The 18,583-nt window shown below is 41.3% G+C and overlaps 1 protein-coding gene across 2 annotated transcripts in view; it reads left to right on the forward strand.

Moving 5' to 3' along the window:
• The window catches only part of sik2b (salt-inducible kinase 2b), a 52,632-nt gene that overhangs the window by 15,732 nt on the left and 18,317 nt on the right, over positions 1 to 18,583 (forward strand). For both annotated transcript variants that reach the window (XM_085243415.1, XM_085243414.1), the window contains exons 4-6: positions 10,928 to 11,089; positions 16,875 to 16,999; positions 17,479 to 17,602. In XM_085243415.1, the coding sequence (XP_085099541.1) occupies positions 10,928 to 11,089; positions 16,875 to 16,999; positions 17,479 to 17,602 (411 nt within the window). The remainder of the gene's footprint in view (positions 1 to 10,927; positions 11,090 to 16,874; positions 17,000 to 17,478; positions 17,603 to 18,583) is intronic.

The following is an 18,583-nucleotide window of genomic DNA, read 5'->3' on the forward strand; positions in this document are numbered from 1 at the left end:
CGTCTAATTGTGTCCTGGCTGTAGAGAGTGGTGTCAGCTTAATCATCCAGCTATGAGCAAGAGTTTGCGCAATTCCCAAAATGTCAACCTATCCCTTTAAATAACCGATCATGATGATGGGTCAGCCTTATTTTCTGTAATCCATAGATGTTCTCATGGATCATCTCTGGGTATTATAAAACCATTGTGTCCTGATTCCTCAGACCCCTCTGCCCTGATTGCACAATGTAATGTAGTTATGTAAGACATTTATATGTCATCATCAGCCGCAGCAATAGCAGCTTTGACTCAGCCAGGCAGACAACAACTGGTATCTGCAGCACTAGACTAGTATTACAGTATTCAATCTCGTGAAATTGAACAATCATTTCAGATTTCCAAATACACTTTGTGGAGGTGGATCAAGTCATGATGCACTCAGACAAATGGATAAGCTGCCAAGCCAGATCTCCAGTCTCTTCCTCCACAATCGCCCTCCAGAGAGTTGCCTCCGCTTTGCTGACATGATGAGTATCTCAGGTCTGTTCCTGGCCATAGGTTATAAAGAGCGGAATTTGTGAAGTTGTAGTGTAGTGCATGCCGTTACAGCCAGTCAGTGAAACGAAGGATGAGCCTGCAGTTCTGTCTTCAGACCAAATAGTAAATGGTGCTGTGGCAGAGCAGGAGGGGGTAGCATGTTTGTGTCTGGAGCCGCAAAGACAAAGAAGCAGATCTGGGTTTGGCACCAAGAGGCGGAGAGTGATGGGTTCATTCTTGCAAAAGGGTGGGTGGGCACAGCATAGGCATCGATGCCAGCTCGCTGATGTGCTTTGTGTCTGTCTGTCAGTCAGTCAGTCTGCTGCTCCACAGTCTGCCTCGACACCACAGGATGGATCAAACCTGGAAATTGGGTCAACCACAAATAAAGCAGAGTTGCAGAGAGCAGAAGCAGTAAGGGAGAGGAGGCAGAAGAGAATGGAGGCGAGAGCAGGGGACATCCATTTGAATTTGGAAGGTGGTGAGGAAATGTAGGGCATGCATATTTAAGAAAGCACTGCTGGAGAGAGGGGAGTATAATAGCTGGCAGTGAGTAAAATCACTCATGCAGATCTCTGTCTGGGTGTTGGGAAGGGAATGAGATACAGAGTGTGTTGACTTCAAAGAGTACTCAAGCTATTTTTGAAAAACAGTTACTTAGACTGTCAATTTCAATTTTCCCGTGAGCCATCCTTCATATTGCTTGGTCACTTTTCAGCAGATCTGTCAGCCATCAGAAGCTTGGACTTCAGTGACATCAAAAGACAAACGGATGACTTAAAAAAAAAACTAGAAGTACTTGCAAGCTTTGAAGGCAAAAATATACCTTATATAAGTCTGTATATAGATCTTTCAGATACATGTGGTACTAAGCCTGAACTATAGATATTTCCTCAATAAAATTAGAAATAATAAAGAAAGAAGAAAAAGAAGAAATGCAGGGACATTTAATTCTACCGTTCTACAAAGACTTTTCAAGGTCATCTCACCAACTGCTCTTCGATCAACTAATTAGTGTCGGGGTGGCTTCTCAAAAGTTTTAAGTATGCATTACTTATTTGTACGCTCCAAAAAGCATACTTTCCATAAAGAGCACAACTAACTTGTTACTGTACTTGTGACATTACTCCACAACATCACTTGAGATGCATTGCTATGTAATTGCTGGTTAACAGTACAGCATAATTATGCCCACATGTCAACACAAATTCATATTAAAGGTGATTCTTGCCAAACAAATGTCTCTGTACCTTTCTGCATTTTTTTTTTTCAAATCCACTGTCAGTGGTCAGGTGATTGTTACTTGAGAACATATGAAAATATGCATATATGCCTTAATATACTCTGCCCATAATGGCAATGCACTGCATTTCAATTAAATCTGACCACAGTAATTTGTTATCCCCAACACTGCAGCTAACCAAACTGAAGCTACGCAATTAATGCAGTCAGTACCAGTGCTTTCTATTATGCAGAAAGCACTAAATAGATAAAGAGATGTCTTGTGTATATATACTTTATAAATGGGAATGGGACTTATATTTGGTGTTCTTACTTGACTTAAAGGTTGTGTTTGAATAGTGTACCCCCCATCCCATGGAGGTACACTTTCAGAACTTTGTGAAAGTGCATTCAGATTCTTTTATCACTGTGTTTCTCCTTTCTTATGTCCTCATGAATTCCTCCACGTCTTTGCTTGACCTCCGTAAGACTTTCCATTGAGGTCAAGGAGGGTATTTTGGAGAAACCCTGGAACTTTGTGTGACGATTTCAAGTACTGTTCATGTAGACTAGTTAAACCAACCTCTGCATTGTGCAGATGATAATATATGGAAAATCAAAGAAGCGCATTCTACTTGTGTGTGTGAATGTAATCATTGCTATCTAAATTCCAGTAGATAAGGTAATATATATGGCTTTTTGAACAGGGATAGGGGTTAAGCATGAGCTTGCTGACTTCCTGTGTTTTGAAAGAAGTAATCCAAAGTATTTTTAGTTGAGCGACAGGCAGATTTTTCCACAGAAGTTTTCAAGGAGCCAAAAAAGAAAGAAATTAATAATAATAATAGTTTAAAAAAAAATGTTAGAAAAAAAAATGTGCCAGACTTAACCTGATATGTTTGTCTGCATTTGAGCTCAGCTAATTTGCTCCTGTCTTCAGTGTGAGTTCAGACATTCGGAAGCAATGTAAGTTTTAATGATTGATAAAACAGTGTGTGTATGTATATATGTGTGTGTGTGTGTGTGTGTGTATATATGTGTATATATATATATATATATATATATATATATATATATATATATATATATATATATATATATATATATATATATATATATATATATATAAATAAATATATAAATAAATAAATAAAAAAGATAATCTATTAGATGTGTGCATTTTCACACCAAGTACAGGTGTTGTCATCACAGCTTTAACACTTTACAAGCTCACCTTCATATTTTATATTTATCTCAACAGTAGTTTATCATTTTTAGTGGCACTGCTATTAATCATCTAGGTAACACGCTAGCAAGGCTAATGTGAGCTACATGATCTTGCATGTCAAACATCAGTGTCAGAACTTTTAATGCGTTTCATTTTTTTCTTTTTAGGGTCTTGGAACCCACACTCAAAATACGCATGATTGACAGACTACAGCATACCTGAATACAGCTTTATTTTTCATCAAGTAAATATGCTCACAGGCCTATGTAGAGTCAGGTGTTAGCGCTATAAAATCCCTTTTGATTAAGCTCTTTCTACAGACTTTGCCCTCGTCATGAAATATCAGCATACAACGATATGGCAGAATGTTATTTTTATGGGTCATTTATATGTCGAGGCTTTCAAAACAACATATTCTAGCTCATCTCACTTTCGGGTCACATGAAGACATCTGTAAGTAAAATCCCAGCTCCAGATATAAAGTAACGTAGATATTGCATGCTATACATTTGTATCTGAATGTTATAGTATGTCAAGATGGATTTATTTAAGTGTGATTCAGTGTCCTTGACTTCTAAATGCCTCCCATGTGGCTGCAACTAATTGCCGTTTTTCTTGTGGATTGGTCTGCCGTTGCTTTTTGGATTTGTTATAATTGTCAGAATGTAGTCTGACGTGTTGAAATGTTAGTGTTACAGTGGGGCAAAAAAGTATTTAGTCAGCCACCGATTGTGCAAGTTCCCCCACTTAAAATGATGACAGAGGTCAGTAATTTGCACCAGAGGTACACTTCAACTGTGAGAGGCAGAATGTGAAAAAAAATCCATGAATTCACATGGTAGGATTTGTAAAGAATTTATTCGTAAATTAGGGTGGAAAATAAGTATTTGGTCACCTCAAACAAGGAAAATCTCTGGCTCTCACAGACCTGTAACGTCTTCTGTAAGAAGCTTTTCTGTCCCCCACTCGTTACCTGTATGAATGGCACCTGTTTGAACTCATCATCTGTATAAAAGACACCTGTCCACAGCCTCAAACAGTCAGACTCCAAACTCCGCCATGGCCAAGACCAAAGAGCTTTCGAAGGACACCAGGAAAAGTATTGTAGACCTGCACCAGACTGGGAAGAGTGAATCTACAATAGGCAAGCAGCTTGGTGTGAAAAAATCAACTGTGGGAGCAATCATCAGAAAATGGAAGACATACAAGACCACTGATAATCTCCCTCGATCTGGGGCTCCACGCAAGATCTCATCCCGTGGGGTCAAAATGATCATGAGAACGGTGAGCAAAGATCCCAGAACCACACGGGGGGACCTGGTGAATGACCTGCAGAGAGCTGGGACCAAAGTAACAAAGGTCACCATCAGTAACACACTACAACGGCAGGGAATCAAATCCCGCAGTGCCAGACGTGTTCCGCTGCTGAAGCCAGTGCATGTCCAGGCCCGTCTGAAGTTTCCCAGAGAGCACATGGATGATACAGCAGAGGATTGGGAGAATGTCATGTGGTCAGATGAACCCAAAGTAGAACTTTTTGGTATAAACTCAAATCGTCGTGTTTGGAGGAAGAAGAATACTGAGTTGCATCCCAAGAACACCATACCTACTGTGAAGCATGGGGGTGGAAACATCATGCTATGGGGCTGTTTTTCTGCCAAGGGGACAGGACGACTGATCCGTGTTAAGGACAGAATGAATGGGGCCATGTATCGTGAGATTTTGAGCCAAAACCTCCTTCCATCAGTGAGAACCTTGAAGATGAAACGAGGCTGGGTCTTCCAACATGACAATGATCCAAAACACACCGCCCGGGCAACAAAGGAGTGGCTCCGTAAGAAGCATTTGAAAGTCCTGGAGTGGCCTAGCCAGTCTCCAGACCTCAACCCCATAGAAAATCTGTGGCGGGAGTTGAAAGTCCGTGTTGCTCGGCGACAGCCCCAAAACATCACTGCTCTCGAGAAGATCTGCATGGAGGAATGGGCCAAAATACCAGCTACTGTGTGTGCAAACCTGGTAAAAACCTATAGTAAACGTTTGACCTCTGTTATTGCCAACAAAGGTTATGTTACAAAGTATTGAGTTGTATTTTTGTTATTGACCAAATACTTTTTTTCCACCCTGATTTACGAATAAATTCTTTACAAATCCTACCATGTGAATTCATGGATTGTTTTTTTCACATTCTGTCTCTCACAGTTGAAGTGTACCTCTGGTGCAAATTACTGACCTCTGTCATCATTTTAAGTGGGGGAACTTGCACAATCGGTGGCTGACTAAATACTTTTTTGCCCCACTGTATCTGATCACCGAACCCACTACAGTATAGAAGAAACTACTTCTGGGTTCTGCCTCATTCACAAGGGGTTGCCAGAGTGGGTAACTTCATATGTTTTGGGGTGTTTTTTCACCAGCTGCCCTTCCTGGGGGATTTATATCTACTCCCGGGATCAAACCGGGAGACTTTCCGTTTTAGACAATGTGTAAATCACTATACCAGGGATGTCTTACTCATTTTACATCCTGGGCCATAGACAGTCCACTTTGAACTTAAGTGGGCTAGACCAGTGAAACCTGCCTTTTTTTTTTTTCCCCGTGTAAAGAAGTCTAATTACATATTTAATCCCTGAGATGTTTTAATATAAGAAAAAAGAAGTGCAGTTTCACAGTACATCTGTTTTTCTACTTGATAAAATGCTGCCATAGTAAATAAAGTCTGTCAACATGAGTCTGAGAAAGAAATGTCCTTTTTACCCCTCATTGGTAAATTGTCGTCACCCTGCTAGGCAGACGGCGTGGACACCTAAGTTTGAGAACAAGGTGATGTAGGATTTTGAAATGATACTATATGTGCAGCTACTGAAAATCTCAGAAAAGCTTGAATCTCGTTGACCCTTGACCTTGAGGTCAAGGTCAGAGGTCTAGTTTGCTGAAAATCTTGTGAATAGGATAACTCGAATGCAGCGATGTAGGATTTTCAAATTGTGTGTCTACTAGGAGATTCACATTGGCAATCACCAGCAATTTTTACTGTAAAAGGCATAAATTTGTATAGTGTGTATGGTAATATGGTGAAAACCAAGAAACCTTCTTTTATTTTATTGTTTATTTGTTACTTATTTACCACTCTGTAGTATGAATGGCCATGGGGGAGCGCTTTATCAGTCAGAGAAGCTGCAAAACCCGTGAAAATACATTTAAAAGTCCAAATGTATGCCCTTCTTCACATTTTCGAAAGCCGCCAAACGGGTTAGATTGGAGTCTTTGACAACCGATTCTGGCCCCAGGCCTTTTGTTTGACACCCCTGCACAGCACTATGGAGCCATTCAAAGGGTACTTCAAAATACACATACCTACATTTTTGATTTTTGTTTTTTTTTTAAGGTAATTCCAACAAATGTAGGTACAAAAGTTTGTTTCTTCCTTTTAAAAATAAGTATTGGAATAAAGGATTGCCAAGACATTGGTATTACTTGATCACCTAATCCAACCCTGAATGTGTTTTTAAAAACACATGCCCTAGTTAAATAACCAGTAAGTTTCAATGGGAGGGGCTTACAGTAAATAGGTGGAGTATGTAGGTTTAAGATGTGGGCTTTGTTTCTCCAGATAAAACAGAGGTGTTATTTTTATGTGTGTATTTATAAGTATCCAAAGAAGGACAAGTGAGGTCAACTATAACCACCAGAAACTGCAGCTGATGTTTGGCTGATTGGTACTTGGATGACATGGCTTGGCTCTGTTCCCCTTTAACCCCTTTGGTGTGCCAGTATTAAATCAACACAAGCATCCATCACCGTGCATATAGATGTGACTTTAATGAGGCCGTCGTATTTAAGTGGTTAGGGTATCAGTTACTGATGTGGAAACGGAGTGTGCGACCGTGTGCCCCATGTCCTCTGCGCTCACACACACTCGCATGTATACACGCTCCCAGCGCCTGGCCCACGGTGTTATCTGAAGTCTGTCCAGCAAGCCGGTCTGTACCCATGATGTTGGTCCCCTTCAAACCTGAGCAGCTGTTGAGAGATTTAGCTCCTCACGCAGCTCTCAGCAGAAGTGGAACACAGTGGCTTTTGAGCTGTTCCCTAATACCCCTATGATTCATACTTGTTCTGTTCGCTTTCCCAGAATGCCACTCTGCATGCCTCACTGTGCTGAGGTCCTTACCCTCACCAACATTGTATCAGTGGATTACTCATCCTTCCACTGGGGCAACATGCTGCATACTGTGTGTGTGTGTGTGTGTGTTGTACAGTGTTGTTTGCTTAAACAGTAATGGCTTGTTTTTCCAGTGTGACTGCAGAACAAGCAGTAGCAACACCGTGCTGCTGTTCATACAGAGCTAAGATACGCTTTAGTGTTCAGCGTTTGGTTTGTTGAGCATTTCAGTGTAAAAGCAGTCAGGCGGTGTTCTTTCCAGAGCTGCAAACAATAGTCAGTTGATCAAGCAGTCATTGAGAGAAATTAATCTGCAGCTGTTTTAGGCTTTAAATTGATTTCTTTCTCTTGTTTTTTCTTTAACAAAATTACTTTTACACTAGGTTTTGCATGAAGAAGAGTGTGCAACACCACAGGAAAAATAGAAGTCTTACCTGTCTCTGTAATGGCTGCAAGGAACCCTGCTTTGACTCTTTACCCCATAAAGATGACCTTCCCTTCCCTTCCCTTAATGGCGGGTTTTGACACCTAAGTACATATATATATATATCAATAAAGATGTGGTTTGGGTGACCATTAGAATAGTTTCTGTGCTTTTCCAAGGGTAGCTACACAGGCACAGACAACCCTCACTTATTTCTGATGCAAACCTCATCATTTTTGTCTTATAAGCAGGCCTGAAATGTGAGAGAAAGACCTTCAGTGTATCCCTAGTTGGTTTTCAAGGGGTAAAGAGTTAAACCAACCACTTTGTACAATTTTAGGCTCTGTAACAGTATGGCGAGTATTTATGTTGACCCATAAAGAAGGCTTTAAAGACCAAGAAAAGGAGAGGTTATGTCCTGAAATGGTTTTTATTTTAGATTGCTGTTTTCCACAGGTGAAACCTTGGACCTGCCCAACACATTCCCCTCCCCAGTGTGTTTTTTGATTAGCACCATTGCTTGAAAATTCCCCCATTCATTAAAGAGACCTACTCTTATGGAATTTGTCAGCCACTCGCTAATAAGGTTTTCTCATTCTGTTGCTATCTATCACACACAATTTTAATATCGGGGCTTTGAGATGCAGGGCTGTGTAGATGAGGTGTAGTGTGATGCACGATGGTGGCCTCAACACGTATGCTTTGAATATTTTATGTTTATTGACTGCACACATCTGAAAAAAGTCAACTAAATTGACTTTTAAAGAGGCTTAGTATGACTTTGCTGTGCCTGTAAGTACAGGGTGGGCCATTTATATGGATACACCGTAATAAAATGGGAATGGTTGGTGATATTAAAGTCCTGTTTGTGGCACATTAGTATATGTGAGAGGGCCTCAAGATGGGTGGTGACCATGGTGGCCATTTAGAAGTCGGCCATCTTGGATACAACTTTTGTTTTTTCAATAGGAAGAGGGGCATGTGACACATCAAACTTATTGGTAATGTCACAAGAAAAACAATGGTGTGCTTGGTTTCAAGGTAACTTTATTCTTTCACGATTTATTTACAAGTTTTTGACCACTTATAAAATGTGTTCAATGTGCTGCCCATTGTGTTGGATTGTCAATGCAACAGTCTTCTCCCACTCTTCACACACTGATAGCAACACCGCAGGAGAAATGCCAGCACAGGCATCCAGTATCCGTAGTTTCAGGTGGTGCACGTCTCGCCTCTTCGCACCATAGACAATTGCCTTCAGATGACCCCAAAGATAAAAGTCTAAGAGGGTCGGATCGGGAGACCTTGGGGGCCATTCAACTGGCCCACGACGACCAATCCACTTTCCAGGAAACTGTTCATCTAGGAATGCTCGGACCTGGCACCCATAATGTGGTGGTGCACCATGTTGCTGGAAAAACTCAGGGAACGTGCCAGCTTCAGTGCGTAAAGAGGGAAACACATCATCATGTAGCAATTTCAAATATCCAGTGGCCTTGAGGTTTCCATTGATGAAGAATGGACCCACTATCGTTGTACCCCATATACCACACCAAACCATCACTTTTGTTGTTCCAACAGTCTTGGAGGGATCCATCCAATGTGGGTTAGTGTCAGACCAATAGCGGTGGTTTTGTTTGTTAATTTCACCATTCACAAAATTTTACCTCATCACTGAACAAAATCTTCTGCGTGAACTGAGGGTCCAGTTCCTATTTTTGTTTTGCCCATTCTGCCACTGATGTTTCTTCATTAGTGACAGTTTTCTGTCACTAATGACCCGATTACTACGTTCACCGGATATCAACACAATTTCGATCCGCTCCTCACGTGTTAACCTCTTCAACATGTCAATGGCTGTGAACAAAGAGAAACCTGTAAATAACTCATGAAAGAATAAAGTTACATTGAAACCAAGCACACCATTGTTTTTCTTGTGACATTACCAATAATTTTAATGTGTCACATGGCCCTCTTCCTATGGAAAAAAACAAAAGTTGTATCCAAGATGGCCGACTTCTAAATGGCCACCATGGTCACCACCCATCTTGAGGAGTTTGTCCCCTCACATATACTAATGTACCACAAACAGGACTTTGATATCACCAACCATTCCCATTTTATTACAGTGTATCCATATAAATGGCCCACCCTGTAGTTTATGTGCACACCACTGAAATGACAGCGACATGAAAAGGAAATCATATCAGGTATGTCTAACGAGTTAAAAGACAAAAGCAAAACATTGTTTTTATTGTCTCAATCAAATCAAGCTGCCAGTCTTCATCTGCTTCCTGATTACAAAAATGCTCTCTTATGAAACTGACCTAGTGGGTCTTCCCATAATTACATTCCTCATGATTTTGTGTTGGTGGGGTTTGTTGTGGTTGTTGTGCATTGTTGTCAGGTTTAGTTGCTGGTCTGTAACCATGCCAGCTGGAAGGACAGGCAGCAGAGTGTCCTATCTTGTTTGCCACTGAGTGTGAATTGAAGAGTTAGCAAGCTATCTGGACAGAGAGGTGTGAAGAGGAGCCCTGCCGACAGCAACAAACGCCACACTTTTCAAAGTTCACAGGGCTGTAAAAAAGAAAAAAACATCATACATCTTGTAAAATAGTCTGTCGAGACAAACTTCACACAACGGTAAGGGCAGAGGGAGAGCACACCATGAGAGAAAGGTCAGCGATCTGAGCGCTTGGAAAAAGACGACGGCAAAATTTATGACTGTGGCTCTCCAGAGAGAGAATCGACTGTGGTTTCTTGTGTCTTTCTAAACAACCACAAACTCACTCTTTGGTCCTGCTGTGTGCAGAGTGTGTGCTAAGCAGATAAACTGCTAAATCCAGTGTTTTTGCTTCTCATTGGAAAAAGAGCTCAGTTTGTATTTATTTCAGTATCCTATTAAACCGACCCCTAACTTACAAGCTGAGCAGTGTGCGCTAATCTAGGCATTATATAGCAGAAGACCTGTTCTCGGAAACTTCTGTCTCCGCTTTCCTCGTTCCACTATGACAACACAGTGCATTCTTCGCTGTCAGCCAATGCCTACTCACGCATGCACACGCGGGGCTAGAGCAGGGGTCTCCAAAGAAAAAAATACATTTTGCATCTTGCTCTCAATGAGCTCACAAAACATGCTGTAATGTAGAGCAGCTGTAAGCTACCACTGGCACCAAGCCCGCACCTCATCAAAACCTATTATACTTTCAGCACAACCACTCGGTTGAATGAAGAAATTCTACTTTTATTGCATTCTTTTCAACTGTATAGTGATACCTTAATACGTGTTCGGAAGGCCTGTAGAGCCAGGTTATGTAATCAATTTAAAAAATGATATAGACTAACATGACACGTCACCTCTTTCCAATGTCTGCAGACTATCTGGCAAAGCATGGCCGTCTCAGTGAGCTAGAGGCCAGGAGGAAGTTCTGGCAGATCCTGTCAGCGGTTGAGTACTGCCACAACCGGAACATCGTTCACAGAGACCTGAAGGCTGAGAATCTGCTGCTGGATGGCCATATGAACATCAAGATTGCAGGTAACACATTGCACAGGGGACCCATAAACTCAGTAGATGAAAAATCCAGGATCTTCGCATGAGTTTTTGATGTATTGCCTGTCATGATCTCAGCGCTCGTGGAGTTCAGAAATGTCTTCACTGCCTGCTTAGGTCATTTTTTGCAGTGTTGAGAATTGGTCAGAGGTTGCTTGCAAGATAGCTGTTTGCCGACAGATCCCATGACAGACATCTTAAAAGCTTAAAGGCCTGTGTTACTTTTTCAAAACAGATAATCAGAGGAACTTAAAAATGCTTCCCTGGTGACTCTTGAGTGTAAAAACATGAAAAATGGAGGACAAAGTGAAGAACAGACCCAGAGGCAGATATTTGAGGCTAAGCTGTAAGTCTGTAGTACAGGCATCAAAGTGTAATTATTAAGCAGCTGGTGTTTAGAGCTAGCTTGTGGGAATGTCACCCCGCTGCCTTGTCCCAGAGCGGAGAAGGGGAAGGCTGGGGTAGTCGCAGGGACGTTCTTAGGTTTAATAGAAGAGGAGCTAGGGTGATGGGATTGACTAGCTGCTTTGGAGACAGAGTATCGGATAAGGGGATGAAGGAAGAATGATAAGGAGCGTGCATAGCAGGGTGGCAGGCCTTCAGTTAGTACCATGCTATGAGCGAGTCTGAGGTTTATCTGAGGCTTAATTCAGAGCTGATACTGAAATCCATCTAAGGTGAGCTGATCACATGAGAGCAGCTAAAAATACGAGTGTGAAAGGATACCAGACCCTGAATATGTGGTAGAGAAGGAAATGGCTTCCTGTCCTCAAAGGACTTCATATCATCAGCTTCAGGTAGTTGAATCAAATCCTTGTTTATGGGTGTGATAAATGCACCATTTTCTTTCTTCTGATACCAGAAAAGGGCAAAGCGGACAGAACTACAGAATAACTGTTTTCGTTGCATCATTACTCGCATCATTACTCGCATCATCCTGTCCACGGTTTCTCAGAAGGGTCCAAGATGATAACCTGGAGATGTTATTACCCGAGCAGTAATTTTCACAAACATGTCTGACTCACAGCTGATTGTCCGCACAGCAGATTAGATTTGAAGCAGGAAAACAATGAACAGAACATTACCTGGCTTGTGATTAGTGAAAATTTCTCTGGGGAGGACATCATCTCCAAGGTACACGCCGTGCTCCTCTTGACTACAACATGCTCGGACAAGTTTGGTAAATGGCACATGAAGTTTGGATGAGTACAGGTGTCAGATTTGCACTGTACATGGGATCGACTCGTGTCGAGAGAGTTATAGATGTACTGTTTTTTATACTCGTGCTGAAAGGTAATGGTTATGTTTTGTTGTTAAGTAATCAGATTATTTTCAGATCTTAAGGGAAAATGTGCTTGGCCTTCTGCTATCAGGGTGCTATTGATTGACCCATTAGTTTGTTCATAAAATGTCCTTAGTTTAGTAACAACCAGACGAGCCTTCTTCACAGCCTTAAGCAGGGTTGTGCATCTTGTGTAAACTTCCGTACAAGGACAAGTTATATTGGTGAAATACAGTCTGTAGTCACAATATGAATCGAAACAATGAAGGTCGTGAGACTGATTTCTAAAGAAAACGTTGCTTAAGTAGTTTGGGAAAATTACACTTTATCTTGCTTTTAATTGTGTTTCTGTTATTTCTTTTTATTTAAAATCTTAGTTATTGTGTTATTAAATGTTATTTTGTAAATGGGTCTCCAAGATTAACAAAAAAGATTAAAATTAAATTAATATTTATATTAATAAACATTAATTGTAATGCAGTGGTTGTATAGGTTTAAAATAGAGGTTGAAAGGTATTTTTAACTGACCACACACTCACTGTCAATCAGAAGCCCATTTAGCCTTTCTGAATCCTGACATGCATTCGTCAGACATTTCATTAGGTATACCTTGCTAGTACCAGGTTGCACTCTTGCTTTCAGAGCTGCTTTATTTCTTCGTGGCATAGATTTAAGAAGGTGCTGGAAACGGTCCTCGTGGGTCTTGGTCCATATTGACACGCAGCTACTGCAGATTTTTCCAGCTGCATCTATGATGTGAATCACCTGTTCCACTACATCACAAAGGTGCTCTATTGAGATCTGGTGATTATGAAGCCTTTCGGAGTACACGTTACACCGCTACCATCAGCGTGAACTGTTTATAAAAGGCAGGAAGGAGCCACAACCACATCTACGTGTCTAAAGGCACCGAGGTGCTGCCACGCGGTTGGCTGATTACATATTTGCATTAATGAGCAGTTGAGCAAGTGTTTGGTATTTTTGTTTGTTAAAATAAACGGCTAATTAAATCTTAACATAATCAACTCTTTTTCTATTTGTCGGCTATCCGTTTTGGCACTACTCTGAATGTGTACATCCAGACAAAGTGCCAATGCTTCTGGGTTTTTCTCTTCAGTCCAGTGGTGGCTTCTAAAGGCCACCTCTGGTCAGTCTGTATGTACCTTAACAGGTGATCAGTCAAAGAAAGGTCATTCTCCTGGTGGCTGCAGAGGAAAGAGGAACAGGAGCAGCGGGGAGTGCCCTTAATGTTTTCACTTCAAACAGCCCCTTTACATTCGAGTTGACAGATTGAAAGCAATGGAAAGAGAGGAGGAGGAATAACAAAAACAAAAGCAGGCATAGGCTGCTGGTTCAGAGTAGGCGAGAACGCCGCCATTGTGGTTAAGCGGGGAAATGCACGTGTACAATGCAGTGTATACATTTCCTGTTTTTGAGCTTTATTCACTTCACGTGTTTTGATCACATTATCCAATACATGTTGTCATATCACTAAAAGGCTTTCAGCAGCTATTTGCAGCTTCATTATTTGAAGTATCCACAATGACATTGCTAAAAGTGCACCACACCCTAAAGGTGTTTCATGTCTACCTCCAGATCAGAATCACCACTCTAAATGCTTTTTGACAAGAATCTGTTTAATTAATATTAAACATTAAATTAATAACAATGTAAAAAAAATATGAAAAGTCTAATAGCTGCATAAGATTGTTCTCCCAGCTGAGCCGAGGAGAGCACACCAAATTTTACAGTGTATGTCAAATTCTCAAAATTTCAACTTTGAAGTAAGTTGAAGGAAGAAATTTTATTTTCTTTACTTGCTACATAGAAACTTACAACATGCTTCATTTCAATTCATCAAGTTTAATCATGGGAGGAAAGTTAAAGGGTGAAAAATGTTGCAGGGGAAGGAAGCAATAAGTAGGTTCAAGAATCCAGTTCAGTGTTTTGGAAAACCTGATCTAGAAGAAAAAGGAGGATAAAGAAAAGCAGCTGCAGCTACAAGTTTACTGATTCTCCATACTGCTTAAGTACCTAACTGCATCATCATACTCTTATTTTGTTTTACACGTGCAGTCTTATAAACCTTCATAGGTTCTTGCCTGTAATCTTTTAGCTAATATTATGTTAATGTTGCCGTGCGCGACACACGCCCGCTCGTGCCCCGCCCTTTCTGTAGAGCTGGGACTGCTGTTTGTAGCCTGCAGCATGCTGGAGTGTTTGACGTCAACCAGTCTGTTCAGTATTCAGCTCCATGAAATGGGTCACAGCTTCTGACGATAAACCAGCTGCACTGCTCCGCTCAGCTCTGCCTGCATCTCACATCTCGCATCTCACCTTCGCAGCAGCGTCAGACAGCAAACATACTTGTAATAAACCCACAGTGTCACGCTGCTTTAGCTCTCATTTTATTCCAGCCGCACCTGCTGCTACCTGCATTGCAGTAATTAAACGGTTCGACTACACACACTCACGTACACACTCAAAGAGCCGCTCAGCTCTGTTCACGAGTTTACCCTTTGCTAATTACTTAAACTTGATTCCTACAGGTATTTAAGCTATAATCTACTGCAGCTTTCCTTGTGTGTGCAAAAAACAAAAAAACATTTGACAGCCTGGATTCTTCATCGTCTTCTTTATTTTTAAGCATTTTGCCTTTTAGAGGCACCATGCAGCAATGTTTGCTGTAGAAATGGCCAGTCTGATCACATTTTATGATGTAACTCTTGACTATCAGACCTCTGTACACCCACACAGCCTCAGTTTTTAACACTAAAACAATTTGTCACTACACAGAAAAAAGCGAAACCCCTAATAATTTACTTACCATTGTGTTTCTAGCGTTCTAAATCTGACTGAGTCATAAAGATTCTAAAAACTAGGTCTGTCCAGTTTATTTGTGAGAGTTTGCACAAAAATCCCCAGCGTGAGATCAGGAGGAGAGACAGACCCAGCCTCCGGAGGTCATAAGTTAGTGCACTCCAAAGTGCTGGTGCCAAGCCCGGGAGGGGTTTCTGGAAGGGTATAAAATCTATGCCAAATCAAATATGCGGATCCATCCGCTGTGTCGACCCTTCGGGAAATAAGGGAGCAGCCGAAAATACCTCTCACCTATTAAAGTTAGAAATGGATACTTGGTTTGGTCTGGTTTTGATTTTTGTGAAGAAAACAACAAAGTTAAAAAAAAACTGAACTTTAGAGAAAATTGTGTTAGCACAATTCTCTGAAGACATGGAGCTGACACAGCAAAAAATACAAATTTGTTGGTAATTAAAAGTCACATGATCCGTTCTGATTGTCTCATCAGTTTGAATTTGGCTTAAATTGGTCGATAGTTTCTTTTACATGGACTGCAAAGGATCGTGTTGAGGAATAGGGGGTTTGGGTCGCACACTGCTCATTGTGTTGTTTGTGTCTTTGCATGTGTGTGTGAACCCACATCACCTCCAGCCCCATTATGTAAGCCAGATTTTTATTTTTTTATTTTTAATCTCTTATTTATTTGTTTTGCAATACATTTTTGGTGTTTATGTAACTGTTTCGAATTATGGAAAAACGGTGGGGGTGGAGGGCTAAGTGAGCGTGATTGTCTGCTCCTGTGGCTGTCAGGCTCCGTGACGCCTTCCCATTGATAATGAACCAACTAAGCATGAAAGTATTTATCCATTGTTATTTTTCCGTTACTTTTTTTTTTTTTTTTTTTTTTGATAGAGCAAAGAGTATTAAAAAGTCAATCCAGTCTCCAAGTTGATAAATAAAAATCAAATTCTCAAAACTAAGAAGCTATTTTTTTTTTATTTGTATAAACTGAATTAGATCTGAATCTGTTAGTTGAGAGGACCTGAGGGATGAGAAGAAGAGAACATAGGTGAAAGTCATATTGACTCGTAAGAAAATAGGTTAGCTGAGTGATTGCAGGCACACATGTTGGCTCAGTGCAATTTGTCCGATTATGCTGCAGCATTTAGTTGGATGCTAATGAAAGGCAGACATGAACTTCAAATTTATTTTGTGTCCATTTGTTCCCCTTTTTCTTTTCTTCTGATGATTAAAATCTGACTTTTAGCCATTCTAGAGGGAACCAATCAGAGAACAGCACCAATTACCTCATGTCAGCCTCCAGGGGAGGTTACCTCATACAAAGGTCCATTTCGTAAATGTACAAATATGTGGATTAAACATTGCGTTATACAGAACTTGCATGAAGACACAAAACTATGAACTGCTACTCTGAGTTTTGTGCCTTCATGCTGAATTTGATCATTTATAGTTTTCTCATTTCAACATATCACATCCACACTGTTTATGGTCTCTAAGTGCCTGAACTCTTTTTAAAACATTTTTTTTTTTTTTTTTAACTTTTACGGTCACAGGGCAGAAACTGCTGGACAACAGCAGGATTTCTGTGTGCCATTACCAACTCTACAAGCCTAAATGTCTGAAACTATCTTTAATCTACTTACCGCCCTGATGTTTCGCCTTCTGCAGATTTTGGATTTGGCAACTTTTTCCAGCCCGGGAAGCCTCTGGCCACATGGTGTGGCAGCCCGCCCTATGCTGCTCCAGAGGTCTTTGAGGGACAACAGTATGAAGGCCCACAGCTGGATATTTGGGTAAAATGGCTGATTGCATAAATCGGACATCTCTTTAACACTTTGTTTTTAATAATTCCTTGTAACTGCATACCCGTGGATTGAATTTCCCTGTAATATCTTCTCAGCTCTGTTGCTGAGATTTTAAGCACCGTTTGCTTTAGTAAGCCACGTGAAGTCATCGGATGCAACTCATTTCTGAAAACGTTATTTATTCATATATTAGTGGACACAAAGTTTTGATTTCTTACAGTCAGCAGGTTTGGTTCCTGTCATGTCGTTCTGCGGTTACGTGGAATGTGATTTCCCAACCACAGTTTGTAGCCTCCTCTATATTGCAATCATTTACCGTAAGGTCGTGTGTGTGGACTCGTGCTTTAGTGGGACACGTGTGTCTGAGTTGTTTACATTTACATACCTAAGATTGATTAATCTACTGGTTGTTCTTTACTCCTATCCTCACCTTGTTTTCTTGTGTGTCCATTTTTTCATGTCTCCAGAGTATGGGGGTGGTGCTTTACGTGCTGGTGTGTGGTGCATTGCCATTTGATGGGCCCACTCTGCCTGACCTCCGGCAGAGAGTACTAGAAGGAAGGTTTCGCATCCCCTACTTCATGACTGAAGGTAAGACGAGACGGCCTCGCTTTTTCCTGCAAGCACAGATGCATTTGGTGTAATGGTGAAAGACTTTCGGGTCTTCTATACAACAGCATGTAGTCAAATTGAGGAAAAAAAGTCATTAAAGTTCTTGGTAGGAACACTGACGCACAGACGAATAGATCACGCTTTCCTGTTTGAGTCACTCCTGCAGCTATAACCAGTCAAGAGGTCAGTCAGCATTCCATCGATTTGAAGGGGATACAATATGAAGTGTGTGTGTGTGTGTGTGTGTGTGTGTGTGTGTGTGTGTTTATGTGAGCATTTATGTGAGCATTCAGGCTGAGTGAGTCAGTTCGGCTAACGGTCTCAAGCAGCCCTGCTGTTAGCGGCTGTGCTGGCTGGCTGTAGATTGAGTCCAGAGCTGGAGCTGTTTATGTAACCTGGGGAAGAGCCAGTGAAGCCCTCCAGCAGCTTGCCTGTCTGTCCCTCTGTCTGTTAGTATGTCTGCCTGACTCATACCCTCTGTGAGACAGCTTCCTGTCCGTCTGTAGCCTTGTCTGTTTCTTCTGTCTTGTTTCTCTGTGTCCCATCTGCACGTCTGAAGCAACTTCTCCGCAGGGGTGTGTGGTTAGAGAGTCGACCAGACTTTTTTTTTTTTTTTCCCCTCCTCCTCCTCCTTGCTGTTCGGGACCTTGAAACAATTAAGACATACGGGGAATGTAGGAGTGTAATGTCAGCTCCCTGACCAGACTGACACTCGAACCCGCCTACCCACCCCCAGTTCAGCCCCTGTTCTGCGAACAAGGAGAACATAGTGTGCTGATTTCTTTATCCAGAAACGGTCCGTCTTATTTCCTCCAGTTGCTCGCACTGGCCGACACTATAGTGCACAACACAGGTTTGGACCACACACTGTACATGTTGTGGTTAACCTCATAGCCAGCGACTTACTTAGTGACTTAATATCTGTAAAAGATGTCATTTTTTAAGGCTTGTTGGCCTGTT

Source organism: Mchenga conophoros, linkage group LG14, assembly GCF_057382185.1.
Source record: "Mchenga conophoros isolate Kocher_MC1m ecotype Shallow Benthic linkage group LG14, M_conophoros_male_GT1.1, whole genome shotgun sequence".
In the NCBI taxonomy this organism is placed as follows: domain Eukaryota; kingdom Metazoa; phylum Chordata; class Actinopteri; order Cichliformes; family Cichlidae; genus Mchenga; species Mchenga conophoros.